Genomic DNA, 15,385 nt, shown 5'->3' on the forward strand with positions numbered 1-15,385 from the left:
ACGCTGGCTAGTCAGCTGCACACGGCTGCAGCTGTGTAGATAAGCGAGCCGTCATTGCCACTGAGTCTAGTTCTATTCCAAGGAAGGAAATTGCCTGACTGTGCTGTAGTGAGCTCTTGGTCCAATTGACTGCAAGGCCCAAACTGTTCAGATGACTGAGGAGAACTGTCCTCTGAGACAGAAGCTCCGTATGTGATTGTGCCAAAATCAGCCAATCGTCCAAATAGTTCAGAATTCGCAAACCCTGACTCCGCGAGGGGTGCGGCGCCAGCGTCCATGCACTTCGTGAAGGTACGGGTGCTAAGGACAGGCCGAACGGAAGGACGGTGTATTGATAAACCTGGCCGTCGGCGAATCTCAAGAATGGCCTGTGACGGGGATTTATCTGAATCTGAAAGTATGCATTTTTCAGATCGAGAGAAATAAACCAGTCCCCTGGCGCACATGCGCGAGGAGTTTGCTGGTTGTAAGCATTTTGAGCGGTCTTTTGCAAGCGCTTTGTTCAAAACCCTGAGATCTAATATTGGTCTGAGGCTGCCGTCTTTCTTGGGGACAAGAAAATAACGGCTGTAAAACCCCGACTTCGCTCAGGGGGCGGCACTCTCTCTATGGCCCTTTTGCACAGAAGGTTTGCTATTTCTGAGCGAAGCATGCACGCTGCTTCCGTGTTCAAAAGTAGTTTCGAGCAGCTCTGAAGCAAGGAGGACGGCGATCGAACTGTAGCAAATAGCCCTGTTTTATTGTGCTTAACACCCATTCGGATATCCCTGGAATATCTTCCCACGCTTTGAAGCGTAATGTTAGAGGGTGAATGGCCAAATCGCTCTGATTGCCGCACAGCAGCTGAACAGAATGTGTGAGCGCTTACTGTGCTTATGCTGGACTGCTCGCAGACAGCATGGACAAGCTGTTCTGTGAGTGACTTCCGATTGAGGTGAATGGGGAAAGAGTCACGTCTGTTAAGTGATGCGCAAGCATAGCCACGGGCACGGGACTTACATACAGAGAAGTGTTTGCTGGCCGTGTGACAGAGCGGGCAGAGAATGGGCGCGCACGTATTCGTGAGCGCATTTATTGACTCTAACATTCGAGTGGTTCGTAACCGCTTTTGAGTGTGCTCTGATGGGGACACAGAACGTGTAATGCTTGTGTGTAGAGGTGAACACTGAATTGTGGGCACATTTTCTACACATAAGGCATGTTTACTCTTTACAAGATTTCTTTGGGTCGCCGTGAAAACGGCGTTTGAGTGCAGGCAAACGGGTAATATCACCGGCTTGTTGGCTGCTGAATCCACCACTGCAGTAGCCTGAGAGAAGGCTACTGCAGTGGTGGATTCAGCAGTAGTAGCCTGAGAGAAGGGGACTGACAGGGGGCGAAGCTTTGAAGGTGGTCCGGCCGTGGCGGGACTGAGCCGTCGTTTTCTCAAAAAAGCTAGGAGGACTTCGGTTGCTCAGGTTTCAATACAATCATAGGCCGAGGCCCGCAGGGGGGCGGCGGTCTGCGGCGGCTGTATGAGCGCGATCGAGGGTGGCCGCCCTGTCGACGCTGAGAAGTCTGGCTTGTTGAGCTGGGCGCTGTGAAGAGGCTCGTGCAGGTGGCTGGTCACGTGGGCGGCCTGCAGAGGAGCTAGCGCGACGAGGCAGAAAGAGATTCATGGCTTGGGCTTCGAGAAACGGTCAACAATGCCACTCACCGCGGAACCGAAGAGACCGGACAGAGAGAGCGGCGCGTAGTGCGTTCAGCTTCTCCCAAGTCGGCTAGTCAGATCTGAAACAGCCTCTGTCTGTAAGACGGCCATGGAATGCAGAGCAAATGCGGCTTGGCCGGTGGCGGTATAGGCGCGGCCAACACAGGCGGAAGTAGTTCTGCAGGCCTTAGGCGGGAGCACCAGCTTAGACCGCCATCTCGCGAGGGCGGGCAAAGGTACGGCGTGGAGTCTGTTGGGAGCCTGCTCAGGGGCGGTGACCACTCGAGCCCGAGGCGGTCGACGGCCAGTGTGAGGAGGCGTTAGTTCCCCTCGACTCGGCGGGTCCTGCTGTATTCCTGGGCGAGGAGGAGGCGTGTGAGCCTGACCACTCCTCGCTGTCCGAAGCCATGATGGAACAGCCCTTATCCTCTGCTTCTTCGTCCGAGATGGCAGCAGAGCAGCCGCTCGGCGGCAACTGCGGCGTCCGGGTGGGCGGGGAGGGTGAAGGCGATGCTTCGAGGGAGGGGCTCCGGCGAGGCAATCGCTTCTACCACTGGTTCCGCCAGCCTTTGAGGCGCCGCTTTTTACTGCGCGGCTGAATGGAAGGCGCGGCGGCTTCGGTCCTGAGCGCTCGAGTCGAGCCCGCAGGGTCGACATCGGAAGCTCCTCGCAGAGATCGCATCCGCCTTCAGCGGGGCGAGCTCTGCATGCCCCAGTCCCAGGCAGAGAGCGCCAGATGGCGTGGCGGTCTCCGGTGCTGAGAGGGCGCGGCATGAGGCGCAAGTGGAGCGAGGCATCTTTAAAAAGACGCTCGTACTCTTTTGTGAAGTTCATAAGAACTAGCTTGCTTTAAAAAAGGATATGTCGCCGGATGGCGTAGCTCGCAGGACGGCTGAAGGTGGCGAAGACGGCCGGCTTCTTCGAGCGCTGTCCACGCTTGCTTGATGCCCCTCGAACGGCGACGCGGCTTCCAGTTCAGAGATGCGAAGAGCTTCGCTGAAGAGATGAAAATCAGGGTTCCAGCCTACGAACTACGCTTATATGTACTCTAGTCACGCCCATTTTGGCGGGCTTTGTTGCAGTGAGCGCGGACGCCTCTCATTGGATCGCGAGTTCGCCCAAGCTCGTCTATAGGCTGCAGCAGTTGCCGCAGAGCAACCTATGAGCTCGCTAGCTAGCCCGCTCAAGGTCTGCAGCTGCCGCACTGCGTTGACAATGGATACAAAAATTAAGGATAATTTTTTGGCGTCAATATCTCAGAAAAGATGAATCTTTCCCGTAGCGTAAGCTAGCTTACGCAATACGAGAGAACCTCTCGTAAGAGAACTCTTTAACACATGTTACACCGCTCATCTCCATCTCTCTGATTCAGAAATTAATTTCAGGCCCTGTGTTGGAAATTTGCATTGTAAGGCTTTACAGGCAAATTTCAGATATACAAGTGGTGATTTGAATGACTAATGTTTACTCTTTGAAATGTGATGACTTCCTGTTAAGTCAATAGGCACACTGGAATGTTTGGGCATAGCAATATGGCAGCGCAGTGGGTTCAGTGTTATGACATAATCAGCAAGCCAGTCATTACAACTGTCATCCCACTTAAATCGGCTGTGGCTCAGTTGGTAGAGCAGGTTGTCCACTAATCGCAGGGTTGGTGGTTCGAATCCCAGCCCACACGACCCCACATGCTGAAGTGTCCTTGGTAAGACACTGAACCCCAAGTTGCTCCCAATGGCAGGCTAGCACCTTACATAGCAGCTCTGCCACCATTGGTGTATGAATGTGTGTGTGTGTGTGTGAACGAGATGCAGTGTAAAGCGCTTTGAATACCGTTAAGGCTTAAAAAGGCGCTATATAAGTGCAGATCATTTACATTTATGCATTTGGCAGACACTTTTATCCAAAGTAGCTTACAGTGTACTTATTACAGGGACAATCCCCCCGGAGCATCCTGGAGTTAAGTGCCTTGCTCAAGGACACAATGGTGGTGGCCGTGGGGATCCAACCAGCAACCTTATGATTAACAGTTATGTGCGTTAGCCCACTACGCCACCACCACTAATCTTATGTTTATATGCGTATAATATAGCTGCCTAATATCTATAGCCCAATATTTGTAGCTTTGCTGCTGTCAGACAATCCCTTACACACCATTTCCAATGAATATCAAGTTTAAATGAATGATCTTGAACAATTTAGCGGTGACCCCATTAGACCATCTTAAATATGGGACGAATCGCATCCCATATTGATTCGATACGTGACACATAATTTCATTTTTAAATACAGACGATCACAAATTTTACAGGATGTGTGGCAACCCTACTTGGGACTGCCGCTCTGAAATGATGATTGGATTGCTTTAAGACTAGCACGTTATGCATGTAGCTAGCGAATTCAATGCTACATAAAGAGACCTTGTCCAAAAAGTATGAATTGTAGTAGGGCTGTACGATTAACTGAAATCGCAATATGACCCAGTGCGATTTTCAAACCGTGAGGGCTGCGATTTAATTAAATAAATAAATAGTCTCAACGCACTGGCCGCTATGTTGCGCCTATGTGTGTGGCTGTTTTGTCTGTAGTGTGGATTGCTTTCTTAAATACAATGGGATCATTGTATTACACATATGTGATTCTGTGCTCCATACTCACAAACTATCTGGTGACCTGAGTGACAGTTGTGCTCTAAGTTTGGTTTGGTGTACTATCGTGATCTGAGCGCATTATTTTTATTTTTTTTATTTTTTTTATTTTTTTTGGGCATGCCCAATTCCCAGTGCACTATAGGTCCTCATGGTGGCTTTATAACTCGCCTCAATCCGGGTGGCAGAGGACGAATCTCAGTTGCCTCAGCGTCTGAGACAGTTAATCCGTGCATCTTATCACGTGGCTTGTTGAGCGTGTTACTGCAGAGACAGCACACTATTCTCTGCTGCGTCCACGCACAACTCACCACACACTCCACCGAGAGGGACCACATTATAGGGACCACGAGGAGGTTACCCCAACGTGACTCTACCCACCCTAGCAAATGGGCCAATTGGTTGTTTAGGAAGCCTGGTAATAATAATAATATAATAGTTATAATGATGATTATTATTAGGCTATACAATAACATATTTCTTAGCATTATTATTATTGCAATAATATAATACTCAAGTTGACTGGATTTAAAAAATAATTATGAAAAGTGGAATGACCCTTTCACAAATTGGACACATTTTTTTTTTTTTACAAAGCTGACCGATGCTATGTGATTATGATACTTTACCCCACCCTGTTTCACTGTTTTATTTAACTATTTAGTTTGGTTCATTTTAGAGGACTCAAGTGTGAACACCCTTTCTAGAACAGTATTTCTGTTCGGCATTAAAGCATGGGAAAAACATGGTTTAATTTTGGTTAAAAGGAATCACACATGTTTTTTGTTGTGTTTATCATATCGCAGTTCAAATCACAATCACAATTCTTTTGCTAAATAATCGCAATTAGATTTTTTGACCAAATCGTTCAGCCCTAATTCATAGCATTGATGGATTATTGTGATTAGACAGCTAATAATTAACGACAGAGAATCGAAGCCTCTTACTTATTTATGTAAACCTGGAGGTATTAACACAATTCTACAATAGAGGTCAATGTTACACAAAACATTGCAAATGTACAGTTCTATCCTTCTAATTTGTAATTTGTACTCGGGACAGAAAAGATCTCATGACCCAGCAGACAATGGTCCGCGACCCACTTTTGAGTCACGTCCCAGTGGCTGAGAAACCCTGCTGTAGATTCTAAAGAGCTGGCTCACAAGAAGGCTTAGGATTGATGCCTTTTTCACATATCGATAATTGGAACATTTTCCAGATGATTATAAATATACAGTGGGTACGGAAAGTATTCAGACCCCCTTAAATTTTTCACTGTTTGTTATATTGAAGCCATTTGCTAAAATCATTTAAGTTCATTTTTTTTTCCTCATTATTGTACACACAGCACCCCATATTGACAGAAAAACACAGAATTGTTGACATTTTTGCACATTTATTAAAAAAGAAAAACTGAAATATCACATGGTCCTGAAGTATTCCACCATCTTGCTGTGTCATCACCATTTATATCTATACAACCAATATGTTTATGATTAAATTACTCCTAGAGCACAAATGTATTTATAAGAGCACAAAGTTCTTCATAGATCTAGCCTCTTTATTTTGCTCTCAAAGTGCAACAGATTGATGCATTTAACTTTAAAATGTGCAAACTTTTCTTCCGAGGGGACTGTGCCCCCGCACCCAAATAGAGCGTCCAATGTCCACCCACCACAGTCTCACAAAATCCTGTGGCATACACTGGCCAGTATACTTTTAACAATTGCTTGTTGAGGGAGTTGCCCTTGTCCAATCCAGTTTTGACTGTGGCAACCAATTCTGAATGATTTGTCTATATCAGTTTATTCAAACCATGTGCCCAAGCCTTGAGAGGTGTAACCATGGCAGTGTTACCGGATCAGGCTAGTGCTATGAGGGGGTGTGTGTTTGGGTATGTGTAAGAGAAAAAGGAAGATACAGTGTCATCAGTAGGAGTGTCGCAGAGCTCCTGTGGTTTAGATGGCACACAGGCTTTGAATAAATGATGCATGTTCTACTTCTTCAGCCAAGAGGCTCCTGCTGAAAGCTTATTAACCACCTTGACTGATGCTAGGAAGAACATACTCCTAATTCAGTTCCAGGTGTATTGTTTAGAGGAGTCTAATCCACTTTTTAAGAAAGTACATCCTCCTTTTAGGACTAAGGTGATTTAATCTATATTCCATTTGTTATACTTTGAACACTTACTAATGTAAGTCTCTTTCTCAACCTCTCGCAGCTGGTGTGGAGCATGTGGGCCAGCTGCTGTGGCTTGCTCTGTCTGGATGATTCCACAGTGGAGGACACCAGAAGTAGCTCACGTCATCAGGCCTTCACTAACTCTGGCTTCAACAGCTACCCATCTCCCCCGGCTCCTGATCACACATGCAAGGCATGCGGTGGTCGCTTTGACAGCCTGGCCAGGAAGGTAAATTACATTTCACATGACTTACTGGTTTAGACAGAGCTCACTTAAAATTCCCTCATGTAATGTTTAGCTAACAGAAGCATAAAAAACAATGATGTGAAATGTAGACGAACAACTGTTAACTTACACAGGCTTGGACCTTTTGGATAGTACATGGTTTCATGGAAAATCAGGGAATTTCAAATTGTGTTTTAAAGATGCAGAAAACTCATGAAAAATAATACTTTTCTATAATAGAATTTAAAATATATATATTGCTTATGAGTTGAGTAGAACCTGTCTGCTGACCTTAGCGATGTATGATTTGTGATTGAATCATACTTTTGAGTTGGTTCTTTCCAGTGAAACTGTTGAACCAATTCATAAATAAGTTTTAGTGATTCGGTAACGAATATGTTTCCATTTTGAAAACACATTGATTTCACATTTATGCCTCTCATCCACACTGAAACAGCATGTTCCTCCACCAACAAAATTGAGCATTTCGAAAACACACTTTGGAAATCGATCATGTCAGGAAACTTAATGTGGAGTTTTCAAATGAAAACAGATTAGTGTGAATGTGGCCTTAATTTGAATGATTTTTAAAATCCCTTATCAATTATCACAAATTACTAGAAAGTTTATGAAAAATTGTTAGTCTATAAGTGTGAGAGCCCTCTTCGTATACTCTTATAGTATACTTAATGAAAGTGTATTTGTAATTTTCTAAAAGGTGAATTCAATCCCTATTCCAGCCTAGAGTTTAAAAGTGGTGCAGTATAACTGAAGGGGGATTATTGTTCCTTTAAACAGATATTTGGTTTCTATGCTTGCTGATTAAACAGACTAAATGTTGTATGTGAAGGTTCTCAGGATGTTTTGTCAAGTTTATTCCAGTTCCATCTAGATATGTTGCTTTTAAGGCAGCACACTTCCAGGTTGTCCCACCAATTGTGAAAAGAAGGTGGAGAATCCTTGGCATTTAATCTCATCGCACATTGGGATGTTATAGGACACATGCTGACTAGCTAAATGTCTTAATCTACAGATAAAAATTACCTGTTGAACTACAATAAACTCGGATGCACAAAAGCTACTTGGACAGCATTTTAAAGGCATTATAGGCATCTGAAATGAAGGTTGTTCTAAACAGTAGATGGCGAATACATGCTGCCATCTAAGATACCTAATTTTGACCACATTCTAAGGCAGCACTATGTTTCCTTCATGGATAACAGTGCAATGCGAAAAGCTTTTGGATATAAACATGTATCCAATATGGTGGGATAAGTCGGGACTGTTTTGTCTAATATTTGGGTGTGCTTTATTTTGGTCACACATTATACACACAGGTTTTTGCATGTATACAGTGAAATGTATTAGTTTTCACATATCCCAGCTGAGCTGGGGTCAGTGTGCAGGGTCAGCCATGATACAGCACCCCTGGAGGGTAAGGGCCTTGCTCAAGTGCCACCTTGGTGGTGCTGGGGCTTGAACCCCTGATCTTCTGGTCAGTAACACTGAGCCTCAACCGCTGAGCCACCACTGCCCATCTATCGATATGCCCCGATAGATCGGCCATCGATCAAAATATTCGTCTTAAATCCGTGAATGCTTATCGGCTGATCGTGCCTAGATTTAGGGCCAATCTTTTTTGAAGCATGCAGGCAATCACACACAGACTGCTCCTCTAATGAATGAATGCTTTCTCAGCCCTTGAAGCATGACAGAATGGCCTGTGGTGGGTGAGTTGTTGGCAGTTCTAAGCATTCACGAATTTAAACTTTCAGTCACGATGTAATTGAGATGAATATGCCGGTTTGTTTTTAAAAATTAGTAAATTACCTTTTGTATGAATATTAATTTGCCCATTTTCTAGAGTCATTATGGTAGTTATTCAGACTTGTTACACAGTGAACAGGAAGAGGATATAGAGGCTGCTAACAGGTTTATAAACAAATTAAACAACAAATAAACCTGCAAATACGTGAGTTGTGACAATCAGACGTTGTGTTGAATGATAGAGACTGAGCAATCATGAGCGCTTTTATCTTTACTCTCTTTAACATGCGCGCTCTCTGTGTCAATCAAAGACATGCACTCTTCAAGTGCTCTCAATATCTCATTAGTCACTCTTCCCAATTTAAATCAGATTAATGTTGGTCACAATACCACTAATAATAAATATAACGGTTTAAACTTCAATAACGACACCGCGTCTTCATGCATTTGCTTAATAATTAGTGATTTGTGTTACAGTAAAATGCAAAGACAGTAAACAGACCATAGATATTAATGAGTTCTCACTGGAGCAGTTTTAGAGCTTTTTATGAATATATTTCAGAATCGGAATCAGCTTTATTGCCAAGTATGCTTACACATACAAGGAATTTGTCTTGGTGACAGGAGCTTCCAGTCTACAACAATACAAACAATACCAAAAACAGCAGCAAGACATAGGTAATTAAAACAAAAAAGAATAAAAAATAAATAATTATACAAATACGTACTTACACTCACCTTCATACATACCCACATACACACACGTAGTGCAAATCTAATACAATCTGTATATAAAGAACAAAAAAACAGTATATTATGTACAGAGCAATGTAAGTAATGGCAGAAGTGGATATGTTGGATAATATAAATTAAAATTAAAATTAAACTGTGTATTGCACATCATTATTGCTCAATGGGGCAATTTAATTGTTCATTAGATGGAAGGCCTGAGGGGAAAAAACTGTTCCTGTGTCTGACGGTTCTGGTGTTCAGAGCTCTGAAGCGCCGGCCAGAAGGCAATAGTTCAAAAAGGTAGTGGGCAGGGTGAGTGGTGTCCAGAGTGATTTTACCAGCCTTTTTCCTCACTCTGGAAGTGTATAGATCTTGAAGGGGGGCAGGGGGCAACCAATAATCCTCTCAGCAGACCGAACTGTCCTTTGTAGTCTTCTGATGTCTGATTTCGTAGCTGCACCAAACCAGACAGTTATTGAAGTGCAGAGGACAGACTCAGTGACTGCTGAGTAGAACTGTTTCAGCAGCACTGGTGGCAGGTTGAACTTCCTCAGCTGGCGAAGGAAGTACAACCTCTGCTGGGCCTTTTTCACAATGGAGTCGATGTGTATCTCCCACTTCAGGTCCTGTGAGATGGTAGTGCCCAGGAACCTGAATGACTCCACTGAATGTATCTCTGCGGTGTGTGATGCTTTCATGGTTTTTACTGGTTGTCAGTATACCACAATGGCATTTTGATATTGCAACAGAACTATTAATAACAGTGTAAAGCAGTTCAATGGAAAGGAGGAGGCGAGAACCGGCCTGGCGATATAAACAATATTTTAATGATTAACTTAAACAAAAGACAAACACACACACATGATGGACATGTCCGTAAACGATCTCTCTCTCATTGCACCACCGTCCGCAATCTGCCTTTATCCCTCTCTGAGGCTTAATTAGCCTGATAAGGGACCGGGTGTGTATAATCACAACCCAGCCCCGCCCTCCGCCCTGTCACATACAGTTTCATTATTGTTAAACTTGGGCCCGTTTAAGTGTGACTACTTAGTGCTACAAGATTTCAGCAGTTAGCGGGAGATGCGTATTGAATTTCCATCGCATCTATATTGAGAGTTGCAGCACTATATAGAAAATACAATTATTTCTGGTTTTCTATATTGAGTTTTTCCTGTCATAATGGACATAAGTAATGAGATGTTTATTGAGAGTGTGTAATTGAGAACTATTATAAACTTAACCATTGTGAAATCTAATTTACATGAGGAAAGTGCTGTGTGCCTGTTACTGCATGTTTTGCTTGCAGGATGTCTTTTTAGTCAATGTGTGAGTAGTTCTGTACAGCAGTGGTTCTCAAGCTTTTTTGTACCAAGGCTCATCTTTGTAAATATTAAATTTCTAAAGCACACCATTTTTTTTTTTCTCAAAATACAATGATGCGTACATCCTCATATACACCCGCCTAAAGGATTATTAGGAACACCTGTTCAATTTCTCATTAATGCAATTATCTAATCAACCAATCACATGGCAGTTGCTTCAATGCATTTAGGGGTGTGGTCCTGGTCAAGACAATCTCCTGAACTCCAAACTGAATGTCAGAATGGGAAAGAAAGGTGATTTAAGCAATTTTGAGTGTGGCATGGTTGTTGGTGCCAGACGGGCCGGTCTGAGTATTTCATCTGCTCAGTTACTGGGATTTTCACGCACAACCATTTCTAGGGTTTACAAAGAATCGTGTGAAAAGGGAAAAACATCCAGTATGCGGCAGTCCTGTGGGCGAAAATGCCTTGTTGATGCTAGAGGTCAGAGGAGAATGGGCCAACTGATTCAAGCTGATAGAAGAGCAACTTTGCCTGAAATAACCACTCGTTACAACCGAGGTATGCAGCAAAGCATTTGTGAAGCCACAACACGCACAACCTCGAGGCGGATGGGCTACAACAGAAGAAGACCCCACCGGGTACCACTCATCTCCACTACAAATAGGAAAAAGAGGCTACAATTTGCAAGAGCTCACCAAAATTGGACAGTTGAAGACTGGAAAAATGTTGCCTGGTCTGATGAGTCTCGATTTCTGTTGAGACATTCAGATGGTAGAGTCAGAATTTGGCGTAAATAGAATGAGAACATGGATCCATCATGCCTTGTTACCACTGTGCAGTCTGGTGGTGGTGGTGTAATGGTGTGGGGGATGTTTTCTTGGCACACTTTAGGCCCCTTAGTGCCAATTGGGCATCGTTTAAATGCCACGGCCTACCTGAGCATTGTTTCTGACCATGTCCATCCCTTTATGGCCACCATGTACCCATCCTCTGGTGGCTGCTTCCAGCAGGATAATGCACCATGTCACAAAGCTTGAATCATTTCAAATTGGTTTCTTGAACATGACAATGAGTTCACTGTACTAAAATGGCCCCCACAGTCACCAGATCTCAACCCAATAGAGCATCTTTGGGATGTGGTGGAACGGGAGCTTTGTGCCCTGGATGTGCATTCCACAAATCTCCATCAACTGCAAGATGCTATCCTATCAATATGGGCCAACATTTCTAAAGAATACTTTCAGCACCTTGTTGAATCAATTCCACGTAGAATTAAGGCAGTTCTGAAGGCGAAAGGGGGTCAAACACAGTATTAGTATGGTGTTCCTAATAATCCTTTAGGTGAGTGTATGTGAAATAAACTGTATTAAATTTTATGCTGCCTCTGAAACACTATTCAAAAATGTAAAATGGACTTGAAACTATGTCAATTATATCTGTGGAAAAAACACAAATTTCATGGAATATTTGAAAAAGGTTATTTAGGTTGTAAGGACAAATCAGGGCTCTACACAAACATTTTTATTTATGAAAAAAAAATGCAAAAGAATAATGACAGATAAAAATAATATGATGATTATAAAACTATTTTTGTTTAATTATTTATTGGAATGTGCATTGACCTGGAATGTGCATAAGCACAATGCCAGGCAGCTGCTTGGTAGTCTCATTATAAAGTGTGAACATTTGAACAGGATATGCAGTTTTAATAGGTTTTTGCAGTCTGGCAGTGCGTGGTTATGTTACAATGCACACCTCCGTTAGAAGCAGAATACTGTAAGTTTGGTGTGCTGTCACCCTCTCCATTTGTGCAAAGAGGCTCTTATTGTTAGAGTGACATTTCATGGTTATTTGTTTATGTTTGAGATTTTGCTTGTCACGTTGAGTTAGACGAGGATGCTGACATGCTGTTTACTGGTATCAGCTTTTTATGGATTTGTGCATTTTTATTTTACTCGCTATTTTTCTCAGAAACTTGCGTTTGAGTGCAAGGTTAAGACATAATCCATTAACAATTATTTATTCAAATGCTGTCCTTCATTTTGACAGATAGGCCTACAAGCAAGAATCTCCACTTAAACCATTCTCACATTCAGGGAGGCTGCAACATATGGTGACTCTACCAACTTGGAGGAATACACAGCATCTGTGACCAGCTACATCAGCAAGTACATTGATGATGTCACCTTCTCCAAGACCATCACCACACGCTCCAACCAGAAGCCATGGATGACTGCGGAGTAGCGTGCACTGCTGAGGACCCGAGACTCCGCCTTCAGAGCAGGCGACAAGGCTGCCCTAAGAACAGCGAGGGCCAAACTGTCCCAGGCCATCAGAGAGGCAAAGAGAATCCACAGTCACTTCCAGGACAGCGGCGGCACATGTGGCAGGGCATCCAGGCCATCACCAACTACAGGACAACATCAGTTGCCTGTGACAAAGATGCCTCCCTTCCAGATGCGCTGAACGACTTCTACACTAGGTTTGAAGCACAGAATGATGTGGTGGCGATGAAGACCACCCCTCCTCCCAACAACCAGGTGCTCTGTCTTACCACGGCTGATGTGAGGAAAACTCTACATAGAGACAACCCACGGAAGGCTGCTGGACCAGACAACATTCCTGGCAGAGTGCTCAGTGCGCAGACCAGCTGGCAGATGTTCTTACCGACATCTTCAACATCTCTCTGAGCAACGGCGTCGTTCCAACGTGCTTCAAGGCCACCACCATCGTCCCCATGCCAAAGAAGTCTTCAGTGTCCTGCCTCAACAACTACCGTCCCTTCGCACTCACACCCATCATCATGAAGTGCTTGGAGAGGCTCGTCATGAGGCACATTAAGACCCAGCTGCCCCCTCACTAGACCCACTGCAGTTTGCGTATCGTCCAAACCGTTCAACAGACGATGCCATCGCCACCACCCTCCATCTGGCCCTCACCCACCTAGATAAAAAGGACTCATACGTTCGAATGCTGTTCATAGACTTCAGCTCAGCAGTCAACACAATAATTCCTCAGCACCTGATTGGAAAGCTGAACCTGCTGGCCCTGGATACCTCCATCTGCAACTGGACCCTGGACTTCCTGACTGGGAGACCTCAGTCAGTCCGGATCGGGAACAGCATCTCCACCACCACCACACTGAGCACTGGGGCCCCACAGGGCTGTTCACTCTGCTGACTCACGACTGTGCAGCAATGCACAGCTCGAACCACATCATTAAGTTTGCTGATGACATGACTGTGGTGGGTCTCATCAGCAAGAACGACGTGTCAGCATACAGAGAGGAGGTGCAGAGGCTAACGGACTGGTGTAGAGCCAACAACCTGTCTCTGACTGTGAACAAACAAAAGAGGTGGTTGTTGACTTTAGGAGTACACAGAGTGACTGCTCTCCACTGAACATTGATGGCTCCTCTGTGGAGATCTTCAAAAGCACCAAATTCCTAGGTGTTCACCTGGCGGAGAACCTCACTTGGTCCCTCAACACCAGCACTATTACTAAGAAAGCCCAGCAGTGTCTCTACTTTCTTCGAAGGCTGAGGAATGCACATCTCCCACCCCCCATCCTCACTACATTCTATAGAGGGACTATTGAGAGCATCCTGAGCAGCTGCATCACTGCCTGGTTTGGGACTTGCACCGTTTCGGACCGCAAAGCCCTGCAGAGGATAGTGAGGACAGCTGAGAAAATCATCGGGGTCTCTCTTCCCTTCATCAAAGACATTTACAAAAAACACTGCATCCGCAAAGTACCCAGCATTGTGGATGACCCCACACACCCCTCAGACAAACTTTTCACCCTCCTGTCGTCTGGCAAAAGGTACCGAAGTATTCTGGCCCTCATGGCCAGACTGTGTAACAGATTCTTCCCTCAAGCCATCAGACTCCTCAGTACTCAGAGACTGGACTGACACACACACACACACACACACACACACACACACACAAACACACACACTTGTCCTGAGTTGCACTTTATTTATTGTCACTTTATACCTGGCTGCTACCTCAATAACTGCTATGTGCATAGAACACTATCTCATAGTATGTTATGTTTACATTTGCCAGTTTCTTGCACTAAAGTGTACTGGTCTCTCACTGTGCCCATTGTCCTGTTAATTTTTGGTAATTTATTGTACTGTCCCGTACTTTTTGCACACATTTGCATGTGCACTTTATATTTATTTTATTTTACCTTTATTTAACCAGGTGAGCACGTAGAGAACACATTCTCAATTGAAACGGCAACCTGGCCAAGATAAAGCGAAGGTGCAAGACATACAAATAGTTACACATGAAATTATACAAATTAAACATTAAATACACAAGGAACAAAATTTTAAGTAAAATACAAGTTTTCTGGGCAATAAAATAGACAGTGTCGGTATATAAACAATTAGTGAAATATAATCTATAGTAAAGGCATCAAGTTGTTATCGAGAGAGAGAGAAAAAAAAAAAGCAACTAGAGCAGAGATAAATTAAATATTAATTTATAATAAAGGGGTCAACATGTGCAACGGACCGGCAGAAAATCTGATAGTCCTTTTTTAAAGGAAGTATATGTATGTTATTTAGTCTGTGTAGTCTCATGTGGTTCTGTGTTTGTCCTATGTTGTTTTTGTGTAGCACCATGGTCCTGGAGGAATGATGTCTCATTTCACTGTGTACTGTACTAACTCTATATGGTTGAACGACAATAAAAACCACTTGACTTGACGTTGTATATCTTCACTTTCTCTCTGTCTATGCATTCACGTGAAAGAGAGAAGAGGATAGCACTCACAGCCATGTGAGACTGAGAAAATGGCCCTT

The 15,385-nt window shown here is 44.0% G+C and overlaps 1 protein-coding gene across 2 annotated transcripts in view; it reads left to right on the top strand.

The window, feature by feature from the left end:
- LOC127629867 (E3 ubiquitin-protein ligase rififylin-like) overlaps positions 1-15,385 on the top strand; it is a 53,685-nt gene that overhangs the window by 15,381 nt on the left and 22,919 nt on the right. For both annotated transcript variants that reach the window (XM_052107145.1, XM_052107146.1), the window contains exon 3: positions 6,557-6,745. In XM_052107145.1, coding sequence (XP_051963105.1) covers positions 6,569-6,745 — 177 coding nt within the window. In that variant the 5' untranslated portion in view covers positions 6,557-6,568. The remainder of the gene's footprint in view (positions 1-6,556; positions 6,746-15,385) is intronic.

The sequence above is a fragment of the Xyrauchen texanus genome, chromosome 36 (assembly GCF_025860055.1).
Source record: "Xyrauchen texanus isolate HMW12.3.18 chromosome 36, RBS_HiC_50CHRs, whole genome shotgun sequence".
Classification (NCBI taxonomy): Eukaryota; Metazoa; Chordata; class Actinopteri; order Cypriniformes; family Catostomidae; genus Xyrauchen; species Xyrauchen texanus.